The 16,368-nt window shown below is 40.7% G+C and overlaps 1 protein-coding gene and 1 non-coding gene across 7 annotated transcripts in view; both read right to left on the reverse strand.

Annotated features, from left to right (window-relative positions):
- LOC104589885 (BTB/POZ domain-containing protein) overlaps nt 1–14,532 on the reverse strand; it is a 44,050-nt gene extending 29,518 nt beyond the window's left edge. The window contains exons 1-3 of one of the 6 annotated variants that reach the window (XM_088892076.1): nt 14,140–14,156; nt 10,915–10,992; nt 10,680–10,806 (exon numbers count right to left, since the gene is read on the reverse strand). In XM_088892076.1, coding sequence (XP_088748202.1) covers nt 10,680–10,806; nt 10,915–10,949 — 162 coding nt within the window. In that variant the 5' untranslated portion in view covers nt 10,950–10,992; nt 14,140–14,156. Of the gene's footprint in view, nt 1–10,679; nt 10,807–10,914; nt 10,993–11,478; nt 11,609–13,842; nt 13,980–14,139 lie in introns of those variants that run through there. The other 5 variants (XM_088892077.1, XM_010248338.3, XM_010248339.3 and 2 more) reach the window with 5 other exon arrangements.
- On the reverse strand, nt 5,204–5,274 carry TRNAC-GCA (transfer RNA cysteine (anticodon GCA)). Its single transcript has one exon. It is a non-coding gene; the product is annotated as a tRNA-Cys (tRNA).
- Nucleotides 14,533–16,368: the final 1,836 nt, after the last annotated feature.

Below are 16,368 nucleotides of genomic sequence, written 5' to 3' on the forward strand. Positions count from 1 at the left end.
CTAGCATGGTTCGGCCATCCATATGATGGATCCTAGCCCTTCCAACACTTGTCTGTTGTGCTACGTGCTTGGATACTTCTTCCTGCAAAGGTTGGTACAATTGATGCAATATGTCTTGTGTCATGCAAAGGTAAGTGAGTGTGTGTTTTTTGTAAAGAAAAACAAGAATATGTACAAGAATGAGGAACATAGTTAAAAAGAAAAGGAATCAATTTGTAAGTGTGGTGGTAAGGCTACGTACGGGGTCTCCTTGAAGGAAGAAGGAAGGCTGAAGGCATAATAGAGTAGGTTAAAAGCTATGATTGATAGAATGTTGTTTTCGTTACGAGTCAAGCCTCCTTTTATAGGGAGAGATCCCGAGGTCCTAAAAGGAAGGAGCCAAAAGTGTTTTATTCTCACTAGGAAAGGGAATCTTCAACTCGGTGTCATTTGTCAAGGAGACACCACTAGGGTTTCGCCACGTGTCTTATGAGATATCTCAAGGACGAGGTTTTCTTTCGTCTGAGGATGCTCATAATACACGTATGCTACTTCATTTTGCGAGTCTCTTAAACTAACATAGCGCGGATGACGTCAATATTAATCTTACATGTCTCTCTTAATCCTATTGAGCGTCCTATCACGAGTGATGTTGGTAAATCACGTGTTTCTTCATTCGTCACAAAGATGCGATGGTCGTGAGCTTATCGCAGGTTCGCAATGGCTCTGAGCTCATCGCGGGCTCGCGATGACCTTGTACTCATCGCAGATCTTTGGTGACTTCGGCTTCCTTTTCGGCGCCCTAGATTTAGGTCTAGGTCCATGGTGACCTGAGCTCATTGCAAGCTCGTTCCAAGATTTGAGCTCATCGCAAGCTTGTTTTAGGTATTGAGCTCATCACATATTTGTGCAAAGTCGTGGATTCATCACGGGTATCTTGGTGGCATCGATTTAGCACCTTCTGTGCTATTATAGTTGTGGTGATCAACATGTACCTACAATTAGCCCCCCTGCTTATTGGTAAGTGGGAGCTTACCAATAAGCATTTGTGTCGTCGAGGTTCGCTTCAAAGGTCTGTGACAGAGTGAGGGATACAAAGAACCGTGGGTGTCGTGGCACCTTGTTTTTGTGATTTCTCGTGGCTTACAGTAAATGGGTTCCCTGGCTTGGGGTGTACTCTTGCTGTATTGGGTCTAGTAATTGTTCCCATGCTTGGCTAAGGATGCATGGTGGAGTACGACAAATGAGAAATTTTTAATTTGGGTATATTCTTAGCCCCCCTGCTTATTGGTAAGTGTGAGTTTATCAATAAGCATTTCTGTTTTGATATATCTTGGTGTTATTTGGGCGACAAGCAGGGGCGGTTGCTTTGAGTTCATCTTCCGCTTTCTTAGGAATTTGGCATTGATTATTTGGTCATTAGGATTGATTGTGTTGGTATACTCAGCCCCCTTATCTTTTAGCGGAGTGCTTTCTATCGAGAGGCATCTCAATATTTTATCATTTGGTGAAGTTCTCAGCCCCCTTGCATCCCGATAGAAAGTAGTTTATTAAAAGGCACTTATAGGCCGATGATTTGCTTTCCAGTCCCTCTACTATTGACAGGAGACTCTTTGTCAGGGCATTTTGTAGTGGTAAACTGGTAATTTGATTTTTAGCCCCCTTTGTGTTGGTGGGCATGCTCAATTCGCGGCTCTCTAGTTCCTATAGGAATCCGTTAGTTGATGTAATGGTTCTTTCCATTCTTGTGTTATGTGATAGCGGTGAGGTTGACTGTTATATGTGTGGCATGATCTTCATCATTCCTCACATATAACTGTCGAATCACATTTATGTGCTATGGGTCGCATGTGGCTCGGGATTGTGTTATTTGGTTGAAATGGCAGCCCGATGATGCGGCGGTCCTTTTACATTGGATTGTCGAGTGTCCCGCCCTTTTAAGGGTAATATCATAATTCTTATGTTCCAACTTTTTCGGTTGAGTGACGGCGGGTGACTGATAATCATTCCGTTCAGTTTTCCACGACGTCATTTGGACTGCTTGGTTCGTGTAAAGCTTCTATAAGAAGACTTTGTGCGTTGCTTCTTATGCTTTCCTTTGGCTTCTTGCTCTGATTCTATTATTGCCTTTGTGTCTATGTGATCTCTCTTTGTTTTCTCTTCTTCATTTTCCTCAACACCTATGCTTTTTCAGTAATGATTCCTCGTGCACAAAAGAAGTTTGTGAAATCCGAGTATCCGTTTGTCGATTTTGTAAGAGTTGTTGACACTGTGGATCTTCTTTCTGAGCATGAGTCCACAAGAATGGCTGACATTGGAAAAGGTTTTTGGCCCCCCATGCCAGTGTCGAGGGGCAAAGATGGTGAGTTTGATGCTATGGAGGGGAAGGAATTGATGTGCTTATACAGTCGCTTGGAGCGTTTTGTATCCTTCCGGTTGTAGAAGAACTACTGAAGGGTAGTTTTGTAATTATAATTTATTTTTTCTTTCTTGTACTTTGATAGGTGTGTACTTTAGTGTACAGATTCTTTTTATTCTCTTTATAAGGACAATCTTGTCCATTCACATAAGTTTAATATATAAACATCTTTTCTGGGTTGGTTCGATCAAACTGATCAACCCTAACAGATCTGGACTTTTGTCTCTCTCTGATCTCTCTCTCTTTCTCGAACTGACATGGTATCAAAGCAGGCTACTCTCTGATTCTTTTCTTCTCTCTTTGATCAGTGTGACATCTGTTGTTACTGCCGATTCAATCTGGATTGTTTTGATCTATCCAGAGATTTTTGTGCATCCAAAGAGAGAGATTTTATTAGATCTCTCTCATACGACTTCAGTTTGCAGTGAGATTTGAAAGGAAGTGTCGCCTAGGCCCTCTCATCATTTTCTGAAAATTTCATTGAGATTTGAGAGAGATCTATACATCTCTTCTGGGCGGCTGCACCCAGACTTTCCTTTTCTAGACTGTGTTTCAAGTTTTCGTCATCTACTGAAACTTGGACGATTTTTGGTGACTGTAAGAGGCTTTTGTTATCAGTTTCTTTGATTCTCATAGCTTTATTACTTCCTTGCTGCTCGACTAGATCCATCTTTACTTATTTACTATTCAGTATGGCTTTGGAAAAGAGTGAATTTATTTCCGTCAAGTTTGATGGGAGCAACTATGCTCTCTGGAAATTTCATTTTCAGTACTTTGTTGAAGGGAAAGGCATGTGGGGTTACATTGACAGTCCCACTCCCATGCCTGACGCAAGTGATGTCAAAGGGCTGAAACAATGGAGAACCGAAAATGCTCAGGTTACATCATGGATCCTTGGGTCTATCTCAATGGATGTCAATATCCCGATGAGAGGTCTCAAATCTGCCCATGACATGTTCAAATACCTAGAAAAGGTATATCAGCAATTGAACATGTCTAGACAATATCAGATCGAAATCGATATCTTCTCCTATGTTCAAGGGGAGAAGAGGATTTAGGAATACTATGCAGGATTTATAAACCTTTGGACTGAATATGAACTGGCTCACTTTGGGGATCTTTCTATAGATTGTTGTGTGAAGACCATGAAGAAACATCTCACTAAGAGAAAGACCATGCATTTCTTGATGCATCTCAGGCTTGACTATGAAACTCTACAATCCAGCATTCTCAGTAGAGAACCAGTCCCTGAACTAGATGCAATTCTTGGAGAGTTGTTACGGGAGGAAACACGTCTTCTTACTTTATTCGCACTTGATCAGAAAAATGAACATGGGATTGATATTGTGTTCTTAGCCACCAAATAGAAGGGTAAGAAAGACTTCTCGAAGTTGCAATGCTATGAATGCAAAGAATTTGGTCATGTGGCATCCAACTGCAAGAAGAAGAACTTCTGTACTTACTGCAAACAGCAAGGACATATCATAGTGGAATGTCCAACCAGGCCTCCTAAGGAAGGACAGCATAAGGCTTATCAAGCCTCAACCGAATCTGCTATTGCTGATGCTGCCACCTCATCATCAACCCACAAATCAGATGCCCAAGGAAATCTAACTGAAGAAAGGATCCGTGAGCTTATGTCCTCAGCTATTTCTTCTGCTTTTCTGCTTTTGGTCTGGCTGGTAAGTCTGCTTTTATGTGTTCATCTCCGTATCATATGTGGATTATTGATTCAGGGGCCTCAAATTACATGACTGGGGCCTCCTTTGGTCAATCTCCTAAACCTAGATCCTTTGACAACCATATTATTACTGCCAATGGTGATTCTTTACCTGTATATGGTTGTAATGATTTGTTCTTATCCACCTCTAAGACCAAACACTTTCATCTTCCCAAAACCTTCTTTGTCCCTAAATTGACTACTAGTTTAATATCTGTTGGACAACTTGTTGATGATGGTAATAATGTTTTATTTACTCATGATGATTGTTTCATTCAGGACCAATACACTGGGGAGCTGAAGGGGAAGGGGCATAGGCTTGGGAGGTTGTTTGCTTTGGAATTCGAGAATAAGAGATTTTCACCGGATTCTTGTTTGCTTTCTGTTTTTCCATGTTCTTCTATTCTTCATGTAATAATGTGTGGCATTTATGGCATAGATGTTTGGGTCACACTCATGCTAAGAATTTGGGTTATTTGTTTTCCTCTAGTTGTTTGCCTTTGAATACTTCTTCAGTTAAGAATATTGATAAATCTTGTTTAACTTGCTGCTATAGTAAAGGTCATGTTTTACTCTTTCCATCCTCTACTGAACATGCATCTACACCTTTTTATCTCATTCATAGTGATGTGTGGTTGTCTCCAGTCATTTCACGCTTGGGTTATAAGTACTTTGTATTATTCATTGATGACTGTACTCGTTACACATGAGTTTACTTTCTTTGAAAGAAAACAGAAGTCTTCTCCATGTTTAAAAACTTTCATGCCATGGTAATGACCCAGTTTAAAAACACCATAAAGATTTTGAGGTCAGATTCAGGGGGAGAGTATTATGATGGTGAGGATGGTGAGTTTCAAACCTATCTTAAACAACATGGCATTCAGTCCCAGAGATCTTGTGCCTTTTACTAGTTAGTCCCAGTAAAGTCCCCAGATGGTGTATTTTTTTGAAACGAGGCCCTCGGTAACGAGACATAGAGACTCCTTTTTTATTGAAATTTCATTTTACAAAATAAACCCTAAATTAAGACTGAACTAAACGATAAACGAAGCAAACTCAACTGGACCTTGCCCCCTCTTTGAATCAGGCGACACCCGGATTTGAACTGGGGAAAAGGGATTTGCAATCCCCCGCCTTACCACTCGGCCATGCCGCCAAAACGATACAAAATAGATAGAAATATTTCCTTTTTGGGAGATTACTGAACCTTTTTTTTTATTGAATCCAGTTGATAAATGGAGGAAGAACAAAGATTACTGAACATATGTGTAAATTACCTACTTGAGAATCTCTCATTCTTTGAACATATGTGTAAATTACCTGCTCCATCCATCTCTGTTCTACATGATTTTGGATCTATAGGTGATTCTCCTTCTCTTCCACCTCTTCAGATGTACTTCAAGAAGCATCCAGTTCGCCCATTACCTATGCCTCCTCCACCTCAAGCAACAGTGTCTGGTCATTCCTCTCCATCCACCATCACTGTAAGTGCAAATTCTCCTCCTAAGGATTTACCTTCATCTATTCCTTTGCGTCGGTCATCTCGTATTTCTCATCCACCTAATCGCTATGGTTTCTTTTCAAGTCATAGCCCCTTCTCAGCTGTTTTGTCATCCATAGATATTCCTAAGTCTTATAGCCAGGCCGTAGCAGTTAAGCATTGGAAAGAAGCTACGGATTAGAGGTTCAGGCTTTATTGGAAAATGACACATGGGATCTTGTCTCTCCTCCTCCAGATGCCTCCATAATTGGTAGTCGGTGAGTTTACACTGTAAATCTCAAATCTGATGGTACTCTGGACAGATATAAGGCCCGTTTGGTTGCTCAAGGCTACAAGCAAGAGTACGGAATTGACTATGATGAAACTTTTGCACCCGTTGCCAAAATGACAACAGTCCGTTTACTACCATCCATTACTGCCCCAAACAGTGGACAGTTCATCAGATGGACGTTAAGAATGCCTTCCTCCATGGAGAGTTACAGGAGACAGTTTATATGAAACCACCTCCTGGCTACTATGACAATCCTCATTTGGTGTGTAAACTGAAGAAATCTTTATATGGCCTTAAACAAGCTCCACGAGCTTGATTTGATTGCTTCCCTACAGTAGTGTTGGAAGCTGGTTTTCAGTAGAGTGCTTCAGACTCTCTCTCTTCACTCTCAAGCGGGCTCAGGGACTGACTCTTCTTCTGGTCTATGTTGATGACATCCTTATTACTGGAGATGATGTGGATGGTATTACCAATCTCATACTCCTGCTTAGTAACTCCTTCAAAATGAAAGATCTTGGGCCAGTCACATACTTTCTTACTTTGTCAACCAACAGAAATATGCTTCTGATTTGGTGCCTCTTGCTCACTTGACTGATTCTAAACATGTGGATACTCCTCTGGAGCTTAACTGTAAGTTGAGTAAAAATGAGGGTGATCTTCTTCCTGATGCTACCCTGTATAGACAACTTGTAGGTAGCCTTATCTACCTAACCATGACTAGACCTGACATCTCCTATGCGGTTCAGATTGTGAGTCAGTTTGTTTCAGCTCCCCGTCACCTCACTATTCGGCAGTTCTCCGAATTATTCGTTATGTACGGAGTACACTATCATATGGCCTATTTTTCTCATCTTCTTCATCTACACAGCTCCGAGCTTATGCAAATGCTGATTGGGCCGGTTGTCCTGACACTCGTCGCTCTACTACTGGCTGGTGTATATTCCTTGGTGATTCTCTGATTTCTTGGAAATGCAAGAAACAACAAACGGTTTCCAAGTCATCTACTGAAGCCGAGTACAGAGCCATGTCTTTAGTCTGCAGTGAAATAATCTGGCTTAAGGCACTCCATGACATGAATATTGATCATTCATCTGCTATTCCTCTATTTGCGGACAACATGAGTGCCATCAAGATTGCAACCAACCCTATATTTCATGAGAACTAAACATATTGAAGTGGATTTTCACTTCATCCGTGACCTCCTTCACGTGTGTCACATCTCTCTCCCACATGTTTCATCGGGTCTATAGCTTGCGGATCTCTTCACCAAAGCCATGACCAAAGCCCGACACAATTTCCTTGTTGACAAACTAATGCTTCTAGCCCAACATCAATTTGAGGGGAGTGTAGAAGAACTACTAAAGGGTAGTTTTGTAATTATACTTTATTTTTTCTTTCTTGTACTTTAATAGGTGTGTAATTTAGTGTACAGATTCTTTTTATTCTCTTTGTAAGGACAATCTTGTCCATTCACATAAGTTTAATATATAAACATCTTTTTTGGGTTGGTTCGATCAAACTGATCAACCCTAGCAGATCTGGACTTTTATCTTTCTCTCTGCTCTCTCTCTTTCTCGAACTGACACTGGTGTCATGAACCAAGGATAGATGATTCAAAGTCACCAATGAACTATTTAGATTAGGTGCGTTATATACTAGACAACCCGATGTTCTGTCGATTGCTTCGTAGCGCCGGACTTCTTCACTTCGTCAATTGTTCCATGGACCTTCTGGGCAAGGAAGGGGTTAGTTACATGAAGCCTCTCCTTTCTCATTGGTGCTGCCGTATTCACACGTTCATTGGTGCTTTCGGTGAGTTCGGCATCACCATCGAAGATGTTGCTGCTCTTCCGTTGGGAGGAGCCATGTCTTCCCAACCTCTTCAATATGTAGAGTCTATCCCCGGCAGCCTATCTAAATTGTATTTAGAGCTGTCAGAGGAGATCCGTATTTTCAAATGCCAGATCGACAAGTCTACGGATCGTGGGAAATGGCCCTTGGAAGCGTGGATTGCATATTGGTTCGAGAGCAAGGGCACAGACGACATCATGGTTCAAAAGGGGGATAGTCAGTGTCATCTTGCATCCTTCATTCTATATGTTGTGTCTCAGTTCTTATTTCCCAGTAATCCAGACTACAACCTCCGGACGGTGTTGGTTCCCCTTTTTGTTCTTGCAGCCGGTGGTCATCAGTTGTCATTGGCATCTATGTTCTTGGGTTATCTCTTTGACCAAATGGACAACACTGTGCATCAGATAATGGATCCAACTTGTAAGTGTCGGTGTTCGTACGTCTTTGCCCCTTTTTTGTTTATGTTCATCTGTGAGAGTTTCCCGCTTAGTGTCATGCCTCGTCGATTGTTTCCTCTGACTGTCACCAATGGCAACCCTGGATGGGGATCAAACTGAAGATGCAACTCTGGATGTTTGTCGTGGGAAACGGTGGCTCGGTGCCAAGAGGGGAAAGCAGTTTGGTGTTGCTAAAATTGAGTTGAAGCTATCTTCTCACGAAGGCTTTGTTCTGCGACTGTAAGCTCGGCTCATCCGTCATTCTATGCCATTCTATGTTGGGGTTAATGTCCCCGAAGACGGTGATTAGCAGTGTGTCGTCGATGCCAACCATGCTCTCGCTCGCATCGCACGCCTTATTCTCTAGCCCAGGGTTCTTGCTTATCTTGATTGTGCCAGAGAGGCACAAGTGGCAGCCTATCGTCCTGACTGTCTTCTCCGCCAATTTGGTTATGACGAGACATGGGTTCGCAATTTTTGCAATCGGGAGGTGAAGATGTCTTCTGGACTCGTCGGAACGGTTTGGTGTTTCCTCACTTTCCTAGTATTTCACACTTCCCTCTAGCTGATTTCAAGAGAGTTGAAGTTTGTAAATCTGTCCGCCTTAGTTATTTGTGTTCCCTTTTTTGCGAGATGCAACTATTCATGGTTGCTGATCCCCACCCTCGTCATGTGATGGCCCAGCCATCAGGTCATGCAATTGAGCAGGAGGAAGAGGCCTTTTCTCAATCTGATGCCCCTCGGGTGGTTCAGGTTGCTGTGGGGAAGCAGGGGGTCTTGGGTGCTGACTGTAAGGGTAAGCGCCTTACTGTTGAAGGGGAGAGCAGATGTCCCACTCCCCAGAAGAGGCGCAGGAAAACAAGGTGCCTCGATCTTTTTGGCCAACAGTACAGGGGCCAATTGATTATTTAGTGCCCGTTTCTGACGTCCCCGCGCCCTAGGCACAGGAGCAATCTGTTGAGGGTGATGCCTAGGATCTCCCAGATCCTTCGTCTGAGGTTGGGGAGAAAGCAGATACGGAGCCGGTGCAGTCAGTAGTTCTGGTCCCTCTTGCTGTTGTGGTCACAGTTCCGATTACTAGTGTACAGGTAAAGAAGATGGCTCCTCATACTTGGCAATGTTATGTGAGCAGGGGAACTGTAATTTAAATGAATAAGTTGAAGTATCTTCGGCAAGTGAAGTCAATGTAACTCCGTCTCCTACGGAGGAGTTTGTGCTACTCCCGTCGAATGTCAAGGTCTATTCTCCATCTTCTACTACTGCTATGATGGGGAGTTCTCCGAGTACATTTTTTTTTTATGAATGTTCTCCGAGTACCTTTTCAAAGATGGGAAAATTGTCGTTGGTTGGAAAGGCAGCTTGGAGGTCTACAACAGCTTGGCATTTGATTGCCTTTGGCTAGGTGTACTCAATGTTGTACTTATTTAACTGCATCATCCATTTTACAAGTCTCCCTAAGAGTGGGGGGTATGTCTATGAAGTATTTAATTGGATCGCTTCTTGCGATCAACTTCACTTTCTGGCCTAAGATGTAGTGTCTGAACTTCTGTGTAGCGAAAACTAACACTAAACACTGTTGCTCCATATGAGAGTAATTCTTTTATGTCGGTTTCAGAGTTCTACTAGCATAACTACAGTAGGTTTAGTGTTACCACTTGATGAAGCCATGAGTGTGAGAAAAAATTACTGGTTTATCACTTACGCAAACTTTCAAACAGCTGGTATACACCTATTGTTGCACTCTTTTCTCTTAGAAAAAAAAAAAAACAAACACCAAGAATCACCATACTTCTACTTAACACTAGGGAAACATCACATACTTACCACAAGATGTCACCACACCACAAACCACCACAAAATCACCACACATTGAGCATCACTCACCACACAAATCGAGACACCATAGAAAAAGGACCTAAGAAAACCACCACCAACTCACAAAACACTACAACCTGAGGTATTAAAGCCTCTTTTCCAAAGGAGTGATCAGTCCTCTTGAGTCCATTCCTTCCTACAAAGAATAGAGAATATTCCTAGGGCACAAAGAAGAGAGACGTGAACAATTACAGTTGATTTTATTGCTCTAACACCACGTGCCAACTTCAGAAAAGTGAAATAAAGTGAAAAGAAAAGATAAAAAAAATAAGAAGGGTAAACAAACAAGGAGAAGTCGAACCAAACTCTCCTTAATGTCAACCCAATATGTATTAACATTTACTAAACAACAATGCCCCTTGATAAGTAAAACAGATATATAAGAGAAAATAACAACTAAAGAAAGTCTATCAAAAAGAAATAACAACTATAAAAAGACAAGTATGCCCCTGCCAGCTAATTCTAACAAAATACAAATAAAAATTGCATTTCCATGCAAAGAAGAAAATCTGAAGCACCAGAAACCATTAAGCTTTGCCCATACAAATTAATATTTAGTATGATCAATGTGATCAAACCTGCCATTTATTTATTTTCAGTGATTCTCTGTGGATACAATGAAGTACCTTTACTAGTGGATGTTGTGATGTTTCTATAGAAATACAATCAATGAAGGCAGAGATTGAGCGAATAGCCAGTCTCTGTATCTCAATATCTAGGCAGAGCCATTTCCTTCCATCTTTACTAGAAAATCTGTCAATGCAAGACAAATTATATTAAACAAAAAGTGGGATTATAGATGTATTATCCAAAGCTGATGAATGACCCTACACTCAAGTTTAGAAGTCAACCAACACTTACCCCACCTCATCATCATCATTTAAGCCTTGTCCCATCTATATGTGGTCGGCTATATGAATCCTGTTTCCCCATTCCATTCTGTTCAATGCCACATCCATTGTTAAATTATAGGTGCTTAAATCATTTCTTAGTACTTCCCATCCAAGTCCTTTTCAGTCTGTCCCTAGCTCTTCTAACCCATTCAACTTGTAACAGATCACTTTTTCTAACAAGTTCTGTAGATGGTCTTCTATGCACGTGACTAAACCATCTCAATCTACTTTCTCTAACAAAAACATACCAACACCTAGCAATTTAAAATAAGATTAAGAAACCAGCAAAGGGAAATATATTGAGATAAAACCAAAACCCACAAGCAATTGTACAAACACACACGTTACACATAGGTTAAAGGCAACCTCTTCAACTTAATGTGGTTGAGTACAGGCTGTCTGGGTTTTACAGAGCCTATCCATAAAGGTATACAAAGAAGAATAGATCTTGATCCAGAATGTCTTATTCTTTGAAGATATCGTACAGCTCATGCACAATATGGGACTCAATAGTTATAGTTTACTAAATTACCTCTTTACTGTAATTCAGTTTAATTAGAATCATTGAATCTTGAGAATATGATTCACTGGATATGGTGAAACAGGCTTCATGTACCCAGATCCACATGCTTAAAAAGTAACCAGTATATTGACCTGAAGTACTACATTATAAAAAAAAATAAGATTAAGAACAATAAACCAGAAAAGGAAAATACATTGATGACAAAACCAAAGAGCAATTGCACAAACATACATACATATACAAAGGCTAAAGGCAACCTCTTCAACTTAGGCCTTGTTCGCTTTTCAGTAAGTTACTTACACGGGTTAATGCAATTATCTAGGTAAGTTTTTCCAGGGAAACACTTACCTGGGTAAGTGCATTTACCCATGCTCTTTTATTTCTCAGATAAATAAGGTAATGACCATTTTAGTCATAAAAATGCATTATTAAAAGGGACATTTTCATCCCATTCAAGTGTTAGCAACTTTCCTCCTAGGTGGGAAAGTTATTTATCCACCTAGGAGATGGGTATCACTTACCTGAGTAAGTGGTACCTTGGAAAATAAACCTTCCCTGGTCCCCACATTAATCTGAAAAATGAACATGGGATTCTTGGTCAGTGGAAACCAAAATCCCATTGACCAGCTTTCCCCCCTCTCAAAATCCAAAAAAAGAACGCCTCCTTAATGTAATCAAGCATAAGCTGTCTGGGTTTTATAGAGAAAGGTACACAAAGAAGAATAGATCTTGAACCAGAATGTCCTGATCTTCTGAGATATCATACAGATCATGCCATGCACAATAATGGGGCTTAACTTATGGTTCACTAAATTAACTCCTAACAGTAGTTCAGTTTAATCAGAATCCTAGAATCACAGGATTATGGTTCATTGATTCTGGTGAAATAGGATTCATGTATGTTGATAGATGAAACTAAAATGTTGTTTAATTGCCTTAAACGGTGGTGAGGCAGTGGTTGGATTTCTGAAAGTTGGAACAAGAACACCATTGTGATGGGACCTAGGGCTGCTGGGAGCAAGGAATGGAGGTCTCTGGAACTCTGGAGGGGAAAGCAGTGGAATCAGGAAGTTCTGCGAGAAAACTGAAAGGAAGTTGCAGACTGGAAAGTTACAGTTTCTTGAAGAGGAAGATGGTGTACACCGAGATGAGGAGAACAAGGTCGATGGAACTGATGAATGTCTAAATGTCTCCCATGGGGTGTTCTGTCACCCCTTTATATAAAAAAGGTTGTCATGCAGATCATTTGTGATGCAAGGCTTCTTTTGTCAGAAAGCAGATCAGTTAGTTATGCCAGCTCAGCACAAATGGGTACGGACAAGGACATGGGGGAGGTCAAGTACTGAACAACATGCTTTTCCTGGTCTCACACGCAGTCCACCACGTGTCACCATCTTGAGACTTGTCTTTCTATTTATATTAACATATGCTGAATGCTAAGGAGGTAGCTTAGCAGGTTTTTTCAGAACCTAGGCAAGGGTTTCCCATATCCAGGACAGGGCACCTTGGTAAACCAATAGCGTTGGGCGTGTCCATGCCCTTACACATTGTCTATTTCTTATCGGGCTGGGCCTCGTTATTTCTTTAGTTATTTAATTTTTGTCCCACTCAACTTATTAAAGGCAGAATTGTAATTGTAATTTTTCAGTTAGGCCCTGTTTGTTTGCTCTAACGCCTGACATCTAAAAGTGCAATAATTACATTAAGAGGTATATTGGTATTAGTGAACTTTTCTTTCCTCTGAACTATGAAAGAAGAGAATGTTGTTCTAAATCCTAAATTCTGAATTCTGAATTCTAAAAATTGTCAAGTATCCATTTTAACCTCATATAGGAGAATTTTTGTTTGAATTTTGGGGGTATCATTGGAAAACAAAAGGTTGTATGTTTAAGAGATAAGAGATAAGGGGAAACAAACACCCATTTTCCTCTTAAAATTGTAAGATTCCTCTTAAGAGATAAGAGTTAAGAGGGAACTTAGAGAAATTATTATAAAACGTTTATGGGACCTCAAATAGAAACCAATGGTTGGATGTTCATTTGCCAATCTTCCTCTTCTTTTTTCTTCTCTCTCTACTTTGCTGCAACTCTCTCTTGATTTCATCACTTATATCAATTTTTATTTGGATTATTTGATGTGAAAACATCAATTTGGTATGAAATTAGAGTTTTTTTTTCTTTTCTCTGCATGGTATGATGGTAAACCCATGTATACCTAGGATCAGTAAAGTAGATGGGTGTTTGAAGGTGCTAATCCCTTCTGTTCATGTCACCAGGCTTTTCGTTGGAGAAGATTGAAATCCTCTTTGCTGCCTTAAATGCTTCCTAGTGCATATGCCAAAAAAAGTCAGGAGAAGGCCAGAATTTTCCATACCCGAGGTTAGGGTTATTGGGCTTTATTGGGACTGGTGCTCAGGGTTTGTTTAGCCTCTTGTATATCCTAATAGAGGTCGCCAGCCCCTGGAGAAGTTTCTGGAGTGCCTGGAGTTTGTCCTTTGTCCAATTTAGCACCAAGATTGTTCTACCATAAAATTAAGAACAAAGACTAGAGACATATAATCAGTCACAACAAACTCCGTATTATATAGTCAACAGATTTCTGAAGCAAAAGAAGAAAAAAAATTCAGAGAAAAGGAACTGTAAAGAACACAAAGGTTCAAGAGATAATTACTTGATTCCAAGGTTGAGAGCGTGAAGGAGACGTTGATGGAGAGTAAGCATGTGATTGCTCACTCCCTTATTCTTCCCCGCTCCATATTTCAATGATTTCATGGCGTTTTCTTTTCGCTCGAGGATCAAGAAATCCTAAAGAATTTCCTGTAAAGTTCTATAGTTATGTGTTTCAGGTATTTTGACAAACACTTGGAGCCAATATCCAAATACTGACATATATATGACTTGAGAGAAGCGAGGAACCGAGGACGAGGCGTAGGCTCTAGACTTCGCCGCTACAAGCCATGGCCCATTATCGATTGTTAATGACTCGTGAGTCATCGTGAGTGCGGTCACTTCTACACGACTCCCTATCTCTGCCGCGTGCTCGTGCCTGTTTAGCTGGTAGATGTTTTAAGGCGCTCCCCATAAAAGCTATCAAAAGAGGCCGAAGGAAACAGCCCAAAAAAATATACTTACAACTGGAACGGGATCTGCTCCTCACACATGGGCGCCTCACAGGCACATCCACCGTGCATTGGGAACTTCTCCCCTGAATAATAACTTATAAGTACGGGAGATGTTCCCAATGCATGGTAGGATGTGCGTGTGAGGTCGATGTGAGGCGCCACCCTGTGTAAGGAGCAGATTCAGTCTCCTTACAACTAGCATGTAAATAGTATCCGGAAATTTGATTCCGAATTCGAGATTTGACTTAAACGAATCGAATTCGAATATTCGAATCAAATAAATAGTCGAATTTCAATTTAATTTTCATACTAGTTATTTAATCGGATCGAATTCAAATTTGATTTGATTCGATCTGATATATATTCGAACTGATTGTAATTACATATGTTAATATATTATAAAAATTTACATGCATAACCCCATTGTATCTATGTTTCTTTAATAGTTTAAGGGTATAAAGGTAAAACCATTCTAGCCTACACACATTCCAACAAATCTTCTCTCCCATTCAAAAATCTAGGGCATCCTCCAACAAATCCCCTTCCCCAAAATATCAACAAACTCTCCAAGAAATCTCCTTTCTCATTTGAAAATCCAACTCTAAACCCAAGATCGAAAGTCCCTAACTCTCATCATTGCCTTGTTCTATATTTCTCTTCTATGTATTCTTTGAAGAGCCAAAATGGCAACCGAAGTTGAGAAATCTTGCTACTACAACTTTCCTTCACAAAGTTTAGTGCTAATATCTTTGCACAGGCAAAATGGTGAACAAACAAGTTGGAGAAACCTTTGCTGTTGCAACATTCTTCACAAAGTTTAGTATTATTAGTAGCTTTTCAGCAAAGATCGATGCCCACATTGTGGTCGTTTTTGTCTAAGATGTGGTTGTTGTCGACGACTTGGCATGGACGACAAGGAGCATTAGCGGCAATGGTAGATCAACTGATCAACTAAGGAGGACAGCTCCGCTAGGGATCAGGCCTTATCCCGAAGACCTCGACAGACAACCTCATCCCAACAACCTCGAAAGCCTCATCCGACCAGGACACAGATCTTCAGCTATAAAAAGGTAACTCCCACTCAAGATAAGATATCTGACTTTTGACTTTCCAACACCCCTGGTATTACTCTGCTCAGATTAGCATTGCTCTCTCAACTACTTGGTCGGACTGTTAGACAATGTATTCCCTTAGCACCAATCAGATTAATGTACTTATTGTCATTTATTGTAAATGAATAAAGTGCACAATTGATTCATGTTACTATGGTGTGTTTCTATGTAATACCCTTAAATTGGACACTTATGAGACTTGTGTTAGTTTATAATCTTCACAGCCATTGGATAAATTTGGGGAGATTTATCCTGCCAAGGTTGACGCTAATGTGCTGCCAAGTTGGTTGGGGTGGCTTGACACTATGGACGCCCAAAGATTGCGGAATAAGGGGCGAATTTCAAAAATTTTATCTCTCCCTTCAACTGGGAATCGTATTCCCCATTTAGAAAATCATATTTTCATGGATCAATCTTGAACCATAAACTGAACCAGATCTGAACCAAAAGGAGTGGGAGAGGATTATACCTGATACGGAGAAATACTATCTCCCAATGGAGGTGTTCACGCCCAAGGAAGGATCCAAAATCTGCTCCCACTGAAGATGGCGCAGTGCAGGGTGGAGCAGAATCAGCAACGTTCTTCAAAAGAACTTGATCCTTCGTAAGGATCAACTGGACGACTTGAGTACAGCTCCAACCAATCTTTTCACAAAAGATTGAAAT

Source organism: Nelumbo nucifera, chromosome 7, assembly GCF_055504915.1.
Source record: "Nelumbo nucifera cultivar China Antique chromosome 7, China Antique-T2T, whole genome shotgun sequence".
Lineage (NCBI taxonomy): Eukaryota > Viridiplantae > Streptophyta > Magnoliopsida > Proteales > Nelumbonaceae > Nelumbo > Nelumbo nucifera.